General features: G+C 36.0%; 1 protein-coding gene across 1 annotated transcript in view; it reads left to right on the top strand.

Moving 5' to 3' along the window:
- NIPAL4 (NIPA like domain containing 4) overlaps positions 1-12964 on the top strand; it is a 41415-nt gene extending 28451 nt beyond the window's left edge. The window contains exons 3-7 of the mRNA XM_053719668.1: positions 6699-6947; positions 8042-8098; positions 9170-9260; positions 11029-11189; positions 12137-12964. Of these exons, the coding sequence (XP_053575643.1) occupies positions 6699-6947; positions 8042-8098; positions 9170-9260; positions 11029-11189; positions 12137-12741 (1163 nt within the window). The 3' untranslated portion in view covers positions 12742-12964. The remainder of the gene's footprint in view (positions 1-6698; positions 6948-8041; positions 8099-9169; positions 9261-11028; positions 11190-12136) is intronic.
- The last annotated feature ends 709 nt before the right edge of the window (positions 12965-13673 follow it).

The raw sequence follows: 13673 nt of genomic DNA, 5'->3' as shown, positions 1-13673 counted from the left end.
CCATGATCTATTTTACCTGCTTAAAGGGACAGTTGAGTCAACACCAGAATTTTTGTTGTTTTAATCCCTTAATTACCAATTCCCCAGTTTAGCATAAGCAACACAGATATAATTATACACGTTTTACCTCTGTAATTACCTTGTATCTAAGCCTCAGCAGACTGCCCCCTTATTTCAGTTCTTTTGACAGACTTGCATTTTAGCCAATCAGAGCTGTCTCCATGGTAAATTCACATGCATGAGCTCAATGTTATCTATATGAAACACGTGAACTAATGCCCTCTAGTGTTGAAAAAATATCAAAATGCATTTAGATTAGAGGCGGCCTTCAAGGTCTAAGAAATTAGCATATGAACCTCCTAGGTTCAGTTTTCAACTAAGAATACCAAGAGAACAAAGCAAAATTGGTGATTTAAAGTAAATTGGAAAGTTGTTTAAAATTGCATGCTCTATTTGAAACATGAAAGTTTTTTTGGACTTGACTGTCCCTTTAATGTTCGAATGTTTACAAATTGCTCCTTTTTATGTTTTCATTTGCATTAGCTTTTAGGTATATCATTATTTTGGTCCCCCCCTTTATCTTTAAGCAGTAGGTATGAGAGGAACAAGATGTTATGAGGAGAGCTGTGTTTTTGCCATCACTAGATACAGATGCTAGAGTGCACTCTTTATTTGTTCTTTCCACTTGACGTTAAAGGGACATAAACCTATTTTTTTTTCTGCCATGATTTAGATAGATCATACAATTTTTAACAACTTTCTAATTTACTTTTTATTATAAAATTTTCGTTGTTTTCTTATCCTTTGATGAAACGCAGGGATGTAAGCTCAGGGGAGTGCACGTGTCTGCAGTACTATATGGCAGCAGTTTTGCAGCAATGTTATACATTAGCAAGAGCACTAGAGGGCAGCACTATTTCATTTTATGTTGTGCTCCAGACGTGCACGCTACCTATCTAGATATCTCCAACACAGAATAACATGAGACCGAAGCATACTTGATAGTAGAAGTAAATTGTATTCTCTATCTGAATCAAATCCCTTTAATATGGCACTGAAGTATTCATTTTCACTAGAATGCACTTCTGTATTTTTTGTCCCTCCCTGTTTTTGCCTTTAATTATTTGCTCACACAATGCTTAAATGAAGAACCAATGGTAATACATTTATTTGTTTTGTGTTGCAAAGTTGTGTTTTTTTTTGTCTGTTTAAACATTTTTGTGATCAGATCTTTGTAATATAAAGTGTTTTTAATGAATACAAAAATAGGAAATACAGGCTAGCCATTTAAAATAGCTGCCTTTGCCTGTAGAAACCACAACCTATAGTGAAAATGTAAATACTGAAGTATCAGCTATAGAAAAGTGATGTAAACCAGCTGCAGACTTTAAAATGTATGGGTAATTGCACCTTTAGGTATAGTTTTGTATATGAAATAACTGCTAATTTGAAACCACAACCCAATGAAATGGGTTGAGATAGGAGGGAAAGCAGACCTCATTATCTTATCTAATTATTTACACAAGTCCCCCTTAGCATCTTTACTGTTTACTCAAAGGCCAATGCTTAAAGGGACAGTCTAGTCCAAAATAAACTTTCATGATTCAGATAGAGAATGTAATTTTAAACAATTTTCCAATTTACTTCTATCAGTATTCTTAGTTGAAAGCTAAACCTAGGAGGTTCATATGCTAATTTCTAAGCTTTTGAAGGCCGCCTCTTCAGGGCATTTTGACAGTTTTTCACCACTAGAAGGTGTTAGTTCACAATTATCATATAGATAACACTGTGCTCAAGCACGTGGAGTTCCAGTGAGCAAGCTCTGATTGGCTAAAATGGATGTCTGTCAAAAGAACTGAAATAAGGGGGCAGTTTGCAGAGGCTTAGATACAAGGTAATCACTGAGGTAAAAAGTGTATTTATATAACTGTGTTGGTTACTAATTTGAATATTACATTTGAGAGCATTAGAAAAACTATTACATATATATAAATTTGAATTTTTCTAATTCAAATATTGCAAAATTCTAATCGACTTATTAGAAAAAATTGAATTGAATATAACGTTTAAAGAAAGCATTATAAATACTATTACATTAAACAAAGGTTAGAATGTTGTACAAACATTTGAAATTCAAAATGAATTTTTTCGAATGTGGCAAAACATTCGCTAATCCCTAGTCTTAAAGGATTACTTTCTGTTATAATTTTTAAGATAAACAACTAACATATTAAAGTTAATAAACATGAATTAAAACCTACTGACCTATATTTTCTCCAAAACGAAGTTTCATAACGTTCTAGAAGTTATATATTTTATTTGCCGATGATGTCACGTTATCCTGCCCACTATTTTCAGCACTGCATGTTCAAAATACTTAAACCAATAACTTTGTGTTTAAAGCGCCATTTTGAAATCTAGGTATTTTAAACGGATTGGTACAGAGCAAAGGATACCCACGGAGTGGGTTTGGAAAACAATTAAATTTGCAGACAAGATTTCTGATATACGGTAGAGATATGTTAATGAAATGCTATTGATAAAAAGCATATTTGGGGTAGTTAGTTAGTAACAGGCATAGAAAATATTTACTTACAGTGGCCCTTTAAGCCATCTGGCAGCAGTGTTTATTGCAAAGTTATACATAATTGCAAACACTGCTGCCATAGATTGCTAATGCTGTAGACACATGTACACTCCTAAGCTTATTTTAAGCCTACCTGGATTTTAGTCTTCAACAAAAAATACAAAGGGAAGAAAGAGGAAATTTGATAATTAAAAGTAAATTGGGAAAGTTTAAATTGCAAGACCTATACAACCCATGACAGTTTTTTATTTTCAACTTTACTGTCCCTTTAAGATTTTAGCAACTCTGTCACAGCCTCTCACTGGGTGCATCATTTTATCTAAACCTTGTTGTATACGTTTGTTTTTATTAACCAGGGACAGTCAAGTCCAAATAAAACTTTAATGATTCAGATAGGACATGCAATTTTAAACAACTTTCCAATTTACTTTTATCATAAATTTGCTTTTGTTCTTTTGGTATTCTTTGTTGAAAGCTAAACCTTGGTAGGTTCATATGCTAATTTCTAAGCCCTTAAAGGGACATGAAACCCACATTTTTTCTTTCATGATTTAGACAGAGCATACAATTATAAACAACTTTCTAATTGACTTCTATTATCTATTTTGATTCATTATCTTGATATTCTTTGCTGAAAAGCATATCTAGATATGCTTAGTAGCTGCTGATTGGTAGTTGCACATAGATGCCTCCTCTGGTTCACGGTGTGCATCGCTATTTCTTCATTAAAGTATATTTAAAGAATGAAGCAAATTAGGTAATAGAAGTAAATTGGAATGTTGTTTAAAATTATGTTCTCTACCTTAATCATGAAAGAAAATGTTTGGGTATAGTGTCCCTTTTAAAGGCTGCCTCTTATATCAGTGCATTTTGACAGTTTTTCATAGGTAGACAGTGCTAATTCATGTGGACCATATAGAAAACGTTGTGCTCACGCCTGTGGAGTTACCTATGAGTCAGCACTGTTTGGCTAAAATACAGGTCTGTCAAAAGAACTGAAATAAAGGGACAGTCTGCAGAGGCTTAGATACAAGGTAATCCTAGAGATAAAGTGTATTAATATAACAGTGTTGCTTTTACAAAACTAGGGAATGGGTAATAAATGGATTATTTATATTTTTAAACAATAACAGTTCTGGAGAAGACTGTCCTTTTTAAGTGCAGAAATGTTCAGTATGTGTAGGGAATCAATAGGCAAAATTAGTTATTTCAAATAAGAAAATAAAAGTGAAGGAGCTTTTTGTAAACCATTTAATATACTCCAGTCCAGTGGGTAAAATGGATAATTGGGAGAAAATATTACTGTATGTTACTGATGTTGAGAGTATGTTATAACCCAGCATAAACCACACCCTTAGGGGGCGCCTCCAAACACAAATGACAAAAAAAATAATAGTGTAAAATAAAAAATGGATATACAACTCTATAAGCACTATATCTACCAAACTATGTCCATAGGAGATATGTGAAAAACAAGTTCCAATGTACAATAGTCCAAATAAGTGTGGCAGCTCTCGGTTGTAGGATGGTCTTCCTATGATGTTAGATAACTGAAAAAAGAAAAAACAGAGGCGCCAACATGGCCTAGTAATGCAAAGATAAGTGGCTCCAATAAACACAAATCCAGATGTATACTCACAAGAGCAGCGCACCCTGTGGTGCTATTGGTGCAGGCCGGAACCTCGCAGTGGTCCAGCTCACTGTGGGATTGAAGTAGATACCCAGGAGATGTCCCTGAGGGGATTGATAGTAGATATCCTATGTGGACACAAAGTATATGCACATAGCCCAGTATTGTTAAGACAGAGAGACAAGTAAGTAAAGAATAAACTTACAAGATCCAATGCACCTCCAGGTGCATTAACAGCAGGCTGGGACCTAACAGTCGCCCAGCAGACTGGAAAACTCCCAACAGATCCTGGTCTTCCTCAGGTGGCTAATAGCAGCACAGCCCAATTATGTACTCACAAAAAAATACACCAAAGGGCAAGCAAGTGTATTAAAATGTATAAAACTTTAATAAAAAGCGACGCGTTTCTCAGCTGACTAAGAGCTGTTTCCTCAGGCTAAAAAATATTTTTTAACCTGAGGAAACAGCTCTTAGTCAGCTGAGAAACGCGTCGCTTTTTATTAAAGTTTTATACATTTTAATACACTTGCATGCCCTTTGGTGTATTTTTTGTGAGTACATAATTAAGTTGTGCTGCTGTTAGCCACCTGAGGAAGACCAGGATCTGTTGGGAGTTTTCCAGTCTGCTGGGCGACTGTTAGGTCCCAACCTGCTGTTAATGCACCTGGAGGTGCATTGGATCCTGTAAGTTTATTCTTTACTTACTTGTCTCTCTGTCTTAACAATACTGGGCTATGTGCATATACTTTGTGTCCACATAGGATATCTACTATCAATCCCCTCAGGGACATCTCCTGGGTATCTACTTCAAACCCACAGTGAGCTGGACCACTGCGAGGTTCCGGCCTGCACCAATAGCACCACAGGGTGCGCTGCTCTTGTGAGTATACATCTGAATTTGTGTTTATTGGAGCCACTTATCTTTGCATTACTAAGCCGTATTACTGTATGTTGTCTCTTTAACTTCCCTGTGGGGGTGTGATGGACAGACAGTGCCCAGCTCAATAGACACTACTTCTTTGAGAACAATTATGTTTTATCCACTGTTTCTTGAGTGCATTGTCCCTTTTTAAAGGACACGTAAAAAACAGAAGATTTGCATTGTCAACAAATGCATGATTTTTTTTATTTTTTTTTTACAGATTTCAGTTATGGCTATTTCCACTCCTCCTGTATCATGTGACAGCCATCAGCCAATCACAAATGCATTTATTCTGTGAATTCTTGCACTTGCTCAGTAGGAGCTGGTGACTCGGAGTATAATTATAAAAATATTGTCTTATTGGAAGTAAATTTGACAGTTTAAAATTGCCTGCTCTGAATCATGAAAGTTTAATTTCAACTTGAGTGTCCCTTTTAAGTCTTAAATGTTGATAAACTGCAATCTAGAGGACATTTCTAGCTCTGTAAATAGTTGGGAAAAATAAACCACAATCTCATAATCTACTGATCAGCACTTTTTGTTTGACCATAATGGATCATTTGGAATAAATCATCATTAAAGAGACATTAAACACCTCAAGATATTAATATAAATAGTTTAATTACACGTAGTAAAACAACTTTGCTATATACTTTCTTTATTTATTTTGTTCTCCTTTTGATTTAATTCTGAATATTCTGGGCTTTCCACTTTATGTTAAACTTGGAAGCTCAGACACAGCTATATTCCTCACGTTGTCGGTTGCACATTCTATCTAGTAAGTCATTTTATAACCATTCTTAAGGTAACCTAAGTTACAATATGGATATTAACTTTACCCTTATTTCTTTTCAATATTTAAACTAATATAATTTTTAAAAATACATGTCAAATTATTCTCAGGCTAATATTCTAAATACATCATTCAAGCAAATATTTAGTGTTTTAATGTCCCTTTAAAATAGTAAAAAGAGTATTTAATGGGACAGTCTAGTCCCAAAAAAACTTTCATGATTCAGATAGGTCATACAATTTTAAACAACATTCCAATTTACTTTTATCATCCATTTAACTTTGTTCTCTTTGTATTAGTTGAAAGCTAAAAATAGGTAGGCTCATATGCTAATTTCTAAGCCCTTGAAAGCCGCCTCTTATCTGAATGCATTTTGACAGTTTTTCACAACTAGAGGGCATTAGTTAATGTGTGCCATATAGATAACATTGTGCTCACGTTCGTGAAGTTACCTAGGAGGACTACACTGATTGGCTAAAATGCAGCTCTGTCAAAATAACTGAAATAAGGGGGCAGTGTGCAGAGGCTTAGATACAAGGTAATCACAGAGGTAAAAATGTATTAATATAAGTGTCGATTATGCAAAACTGGAGAATGGGTAAAAAAGGGATTATCTATCTTTTAAAACATACAGAGTAGGATTGTATGGTTTAGTATTTTGAACGCTCTTACATAAACATACTGTGAATATATCAAAATAGTAAAAAACCTTCAAACCATTACATAGTTTTACAGTGTTAACATTTTTATTATTTCTTTTCTTCAGGTTCTCTTGTGACATTAATCTGCCCATCCCGACAGGTGGTCTGTCAAATTGTGAGCGGGATTGACCTATCCATTTCAGTCTATGAGAATTTTACCTTTGATCCACTTTTGCTTTCCCCTTCAAAAAGAAATTATGAATTCATCCTTGGGCTGCTGCTGGCCATATTTTCCAGTTTGCTGATAGGCAGTAGTGTTATTCTGAAAAAGAAAGGGCTGCTTCGTTTGTGCAACCAGGGGAAGACACGAGCAGGTATGTGTTGGTGCAGAATTTAAAGGGACAAGACACACAAAAAAAAAAAATTCCATTTGTGATTCAGACAGAGCATACAATTTTTAAAAATTTTCCAATTTACCTCTATTATCAAATTTGCTTCGTTCTTAAGGTATTCTTTGTTGAAGAAATAACAAGGTAGGTAGCATGAAGTGCTGCCATTTAGTGCTCTTGTAAATGTATAACATTCTTCCAAAACTGCTGTCATACAGTACTGCAGACGTGCACGCTAGCTTACCTCTCTTCTATTTAACAAATGATATCAAGAGAATTTGATAATAGAAGTAACTATGAAAATTGTTTCATTATTTTGTTAAAATGTGTAAAAAAATAATAATCTTTCATGATTCAGATAGAGAATAGAATTTAAAAAAAAGTTTCCAATTTACTTCTATTTTCAAATTTGGGTTATTCTTTGTTGAAGAGATATCTAGATAGGTAGCATGTCTGGAGCACTACATGACAGGAAATAGTGCTGCTATTGTGTAATATTGTTGCAAAACCGCTGCAGACACGTGAAAAGGAAAACAAATTAGAATTTGATAATTACAGTACATTGAAAAGTTGTTTAACCCTTTGAGTGCTAATGACGGCTCTGAGCCATCGCAGAGTTTCCCACTCTGGTGCTAACGACGGCTCAAATGCTCATGCATGAGTAAGGGTTAATAGCCCGAAACGTCGCTTTATGCTGCTGTGTGCCAGTGCTTGGTATAAGCTGAAATGGATTAATAAAAGACAAGTTTGCTAAACTTCTTTCCTGATTCATTGGTGCTGTGGAAATTGGTTGTTTACGGCCATAGTAATTAAGGATATGTTTACAGACTCAGCTGGCTAGCTCATGTGCGATTTGAGTGTTGGGAGGTCAAAAATTTAGTTGCAATATATATTGCATGGCAACAAGACTAGTCTTATTGGCTTCTAGATATATTTAATGCAGAATGTGTCCATATTTACAGTACTCTTGGGTAGACAAACAGAAGATCATCACTTTACTTTGTTGGTTTCAGGGGCAAACCCTTAAGTTATTTGTATAATTACACATCAAACCATTTTATTTTTGTATGTTTGTCCAGGAGCTGGTGGATATGGATATTTGAAAGACTGGATATGGTGGGCTGGCCTTTTGACAAGTAAGTACATGGAAAATAGTGGTGAAGCCATTACTTGAATTCATGAATTGTGTATATACGGTATACACGTTTTTGTCCTGGCTGGGGAGATGCAACTAGATCTCAATATAGTACAGAAAAATGTAAACTAATGCACAGAATGCATTAGAATAATAGTGTTTATTGTGAACTTTGTGCAATAACACACACAAAGCAGTGATTAAACTTACAAATGCATTACTTCTCTTTGGGTTTCATATAAGGGAATAATATCACTCAACAGCGCTGAGAGTCATTATTTAGTGGAAGACAGGCAGATTCTGTATCAGACTTCTCTCCAAGAATGTTACACAAAAGCCTCTCCCACCCCCCTTAGCAATTCTAATAATTAAACCGTTAGTGTAGAAAGCATGTCAAATGTTTTAGCAAAATAAGTGTGTTCTCATAACAAGCAAATATTATCACACTAGCCTTGCACTATCTGTCTCTTGTAATGTCCCATCCCACTCTGTGCAGATAAGAGTATCTGCTATGAGAATAGAAGAAATTACAAGTGTAACTTATTTATGTGTGTATGCATACTGTATATAAAATGCTAATATTTAACGTTGTAGTGTTGTCATAGGGAAAAGTTTGACTGATATTTCAGGTGTAATAAAAAAAATCATGCTTCGTTTTTTTCATGCTAAATCGTACTTGGTAATCCTGCAGCTCAGTTACCAGTAGTGGTTCTATTGGGCTTGCGCACTGTTTTTTTTGCTGAGGATGGGGGACAAAACAGATCCTTCTGTAACCACCGAATTCTGTACACAGACCACCTGAAACTCCCTAGTCATTGCATGCTGAAACTGCTACTTATTATTATTATTATTATTATTATTATTATTATTATTATTATTATTATTACAATCAAATTATACTTTTCAGTGTCTCATACTGATGTTTAATAGCTTAGGTAATGCATCCCGTGTGGTGGAACATCATCCCGTTTATGACTTTAAATAAACGGTATGATTTACCCACTGACTTCATGGAAACTGATTAGGAATATATATATTTTTCTTCTCTCATTAATTTGTATTTTGCTTTCAGTGGGAGGAGGCGAAGCTGCCAACTTTGCTGCCTATGCATTTGCACCAGCAACAGTTGTAACCCCTCTGGGGGCTCTGAGCGTTCTTATCAGGTAACAGTCTCTCTTCACTAAACTAAGAGGTCTATCTATTCTATATTATTCTACATGTGCAGATTCTCTAAAGCTAGGAGCAGTTCATTTTTTAATGAATTAGTTGACTGGCATAACAGAGGAACTGGAGAGTTCTTATGGATGCAATTCTGAGTGAATCAAGACTAGAGCTTCCAATGTTTTTGAGATGCCAACGTTTCATTTTAAAGGGATATGAAACAGTGCTCCCTTAGGTAAAAAAAAATGTTAAAGTAAACTTAAAAAAGAAACCGATTGTGTTAAACAGCAACACTTGCTTGTTTTCTTGCAAAATGATCACTTAGAAATTGTAGCCACTGCCTATAGTGACATAAAGAGGCTGACTTGCTGAGAACTTAAGTTGTTTTCTGCCTATTCTGAGCATGGGCAAAAAATTACTTCATGTTACTGTTCAATGAATGCTAGAGAAAGCCAGCTCAACTTGCTCTAGAAGATTTGAAATCAAGCTATATATGCCTTTCTGTAGGAATCCCAGCTCCATTATGGAGCTGTGCCAGGAAGTAATTGTTTTTGTTTTTTTTAAAAGTATAATCCACTGCTTAGTGCTTTTTTTTTTATTATTACTACAATAAAACCAACTGTTTTGTATTCCTTTAACGTGAAACACTCAATGTTTACACGTCTCTTGATGTGCTTCCCAAGTATTCTACTATCCCTCCTATTTAAACAACAAGACTGAAACGTGTCTATAATATGCACACGTTCTAATTGTGATCACGGCATACCAATGTTAATCTAGTTTGTGTAACTGTGTAGTTCTGAGCTGACCGTTTGTTATAAATATTCATGAAGTTTACAGTAATATGGTAAAACATTCTGTAAAGACAAACAAGGGGCCACAGAGGAAAACGTTACAAAAAACAAACAAGAAATCACAAAAGATCAATGTATTCACAAACACAGAGTACCTCCTGGTGCTTTTATCAAGCAGGTTGAAACTTCAGTTTCTCAATGCCACTGAAGCTTTGGTTAAAGGGACATGAAACCCATTTTTTTTTCTTTCGTGATTCCGATATAGAATAACATTTTGAATTTCCAATTTACTTCTACTATCAAATCTGTGTCGTTCTCATGTCATTGTTTGTTGAAAAGAGAGGTTGCGTGCACATGCCTGAAGAACTACATGACAGGAATTAATGCTTCCATCTAGTGCTCTTGCTAATTTATAACATTGTTGTAAAACTGCTGCCATATAGTGCTACAGACACGTGCACACTCCTGAACTTACCTTCCTGCTTTTTAACAAAGGATAACAAGAAAATGAAGTAAACGTGATAATAGAAGTAAATTGGAATGTTTAAAATGTTATGTTCTATCTGAATCATGAAAGAAAAATGTGGGGTTTTATGTCCCTTAACAGCTTCCACCCAGGGCAACTTGACTGTGCGGGGTGTGCTATAAAAGCATGTCACAACCAGTGTTCCCTCTACGGCCAGTTTTGTGAGTGCCCAGCAGTGACACGGCAAGGTGTGGTTCCCTGATTAACTGTCTCACTGCTGGGCAGCTCACAAAACTGGCCTTAGAGGGGAAAACTGGTCACAACATAAAAATGTGCTTCTCGGCCATAGCAATCCACAGAGAAGCACGCCACTTGTTATCGGCAGCTTAAAAAAAATAAAAAAATACGTAGAATAATAAAATGACTGATTTTCTGGCCCCGGTGCTAAAAGAAACCATGTGAGATTACCTATTCGTATGGGTCCTAAAGCTTTTTTGTTTCTTTCTACAGTGCAGTGTTGTCATCCTATTTTTTGGGAGAACGTCTGAACCTCTTGGGAAAGCTCGGCTGTACCCTCAGTGTTCTGGGCAGCACCATAATGGTAATCCACTCTCCAGAGGAACAGGAGGTTAACACCTTGGCGGAAATGACCCTCAAGCTACAAGATCCAGGTATAAACAACTACAAACGGTATTGCCCTGTATTCAAAGCTAAGCATGAGTGTGTGTTTATTTGTAGATGTCTATCTACATATCTATTCTCTGTCGATTTTATAAGCTGTATGGAACAGGGCATTCGTTCCCTTGTTATTTAGTCATTTACAGTATTGCTTAAAAAAAAACCAACATGAATCGGGGTCATTGTAACCACACTTACTTACAGAATTTGGCAGCACTTTACAAATAAAAGCTAACTATATTATTTTATGAAACACAAGAGTTTCGGTGCTGCTTGAGGATTTATGAATATTAAAGGGACTTAAAACCCCCTTTTTTTTCTTTCAGGATTCAGATAGAGCAAGTGATTGAAAACAACTTTCCAATTTACTTATATTATCTAATTTGTTCTGTTCTCTTGATATCCTTTGTTGAAATGGCCCAGGTGCTGTTGATTGGTGGCTGCACATTTATGCTTTGTTATTGGTTCCCAGCTAGCTCCGAGTAGTGCATTGCTGCTTTTCAACAAAGGATACCAAGAGAATGAAGCAAATTAGATAGAAGTAAATTGGAAAGTTGTTTAAAATTGTATCCTCTATCTGAATCACAAAAGACAAATTTGGGGTTTAATATCTCTTTAAAGTGCTATAAAAGTTATTTTGCTTTTTCATCCATGTTTGTGTTTAAAATATAATTGGGGGGGGGGGGGGGGGGTTGTGTGTTTTTTTTTTTTTTTTTTTTTTTTTTTTTTTTTTTAAAAAGCTCACTTCAGCAATTTTTAGTTATGACAAATAATCAACGCAAGGACATTCCTTTTGAATTTGATTTAAAATATGTTTTTTTTGTGTGAGATGTCCATATTTCCCTCTGGGGGGGGGGGGGGCGGTGTGTGGCTTAAAGAAAGTTCTTTATACAATGAGAATCAAAAGTTTAAGATTCATTCTACTATTCTTGTTTTTCAGGTTTCATAGCCTACATCAGCCTCCTCCTCATCTGCTGCCTGGTACTCATCTTCTTCCTTGCCCCTCGCTTAGGGCGCACAAATATCTTAATCTTCTTGTCCATCTGCTCCCTCTTGGGTGCTTTGTCAGTGTCTTCTGTAAAAGGTTTAGGCATCGCCGTGAAGAACCTGATTAATGGGGAACATATTCTTCAGCACCCTCTGCCCTGGATTCTCATACCTATCCTGGTTGTATCGGTGGTAACACAGGTCAATTACCTAAACAAATCGCTGGATGTGTTTAACACATCTTTGGTTTTTCCAATTTACTATGTGCTGTTTACTACAGTGGTCATTGCTACCTCCCTGATACTGTTTAAAGAGTGGGTGTCTATGTCCCCTTCGGATGGTGTGGGTGCAGTGTGTGGATTTATCATAATTATCCTTGGTGTGTTTATGCTACATGCTTTCAAAGATCTGGACATTAACCTTCAGAGCCTTCAGCAAAAACTTCAGAGCCAAGCACCACTCCCTCTTCCCAGAAGAGATGACAAGATCATTTTAATAGACCATATGGAAGTTGAGAGCATGGACAGTAAACCCAAAGTATTTGTAATCTACACTTAGACGTAACACTGGACTCAAACTGGATTCTGCACTGATGGTTGGTTTTGCTCAACAACTGACTACTTTTGTAAGTTGGCGAAGTAGCCAGATAACTACACCTCATCTGGATAAATTATTGCAACTTTTCATGATGGCTTTATTTTTTGCTATAGCTGCACTACTCCACTGGTTAATTGTATTCACATTCCAAAAAAATGCATTGGGTTGACAGAATGTAAATACAGACCAGGCATAAATGTGGATTATTAGACGTTTCTGTTATCTGATAAGGAAGACAAGTGTGCGACTTCTTCACAGAAAACCCTCAGGGGTCGTTTTATCAAGCGTCGGCAGACTGGAGTGCACATATGCGCCCCTGTCCTTCGCAGCTCGCCTCTGGTGGACAGAATTCCAGCATTGCACAAGAGCGCTATGCAGCCTGCGCACAGCCAATCACGCGTGGGCAGGAGCTGTCAATCTCCCCAGTCATACGACTGAAACTCTCCACCTAAGAGACTACACGTCTGATGACCCCTGCTTCATAAATACTGACTCACAAGAGGACCTGCAGTCGTAGTGAGGCGAAGCCTTTGATAAATTGACCCCTCAGAGAGTTTTGGTTGAGTCCTTTGACACAAATAAGGAAATCCTACATATTATTTTTCAATGGGCCTACAAGCGATGCATGGTATAAAGCTAATTTTCAAAAAGAGACCGTTATAGTATTAACCGAAGTCTGTTTTGTACCCGATGAAGTGACTGCAAATTATGATTCATGCAGACTTACTGATGGGATATGTATTTTTAATATTTGTTTGTTTTCTATAAAGTTCTATATTTTTAGCTGTTTATATAAACTGTATTTTATAAGCAATATGTCATATTGTTTCTTTTTCTTCTTGGCTTTACATTTTTAAGCTGGGCCAGTAGGTTTATTTACCTTCTTTCACATT

This window comes from Bombina bombina, chromosome 6 (genome assembly GCF_027579735.1).
Source record: "Bombina bombina isolate aBomBom1 chromosome 6, aBomBom1.pri, whole genome shotgun sequence".
Classification (NCBI taxonomy): Eukaryota; Metazoa; Chordata; class Amphibia; order Anura; family Bombinatoridae; genus Bombina; species Bombina bombina.
Note: the sequence above shows the minus strand (reverse complement) of the source record. Positions and strands in the feature narration are given on the sequence as shown.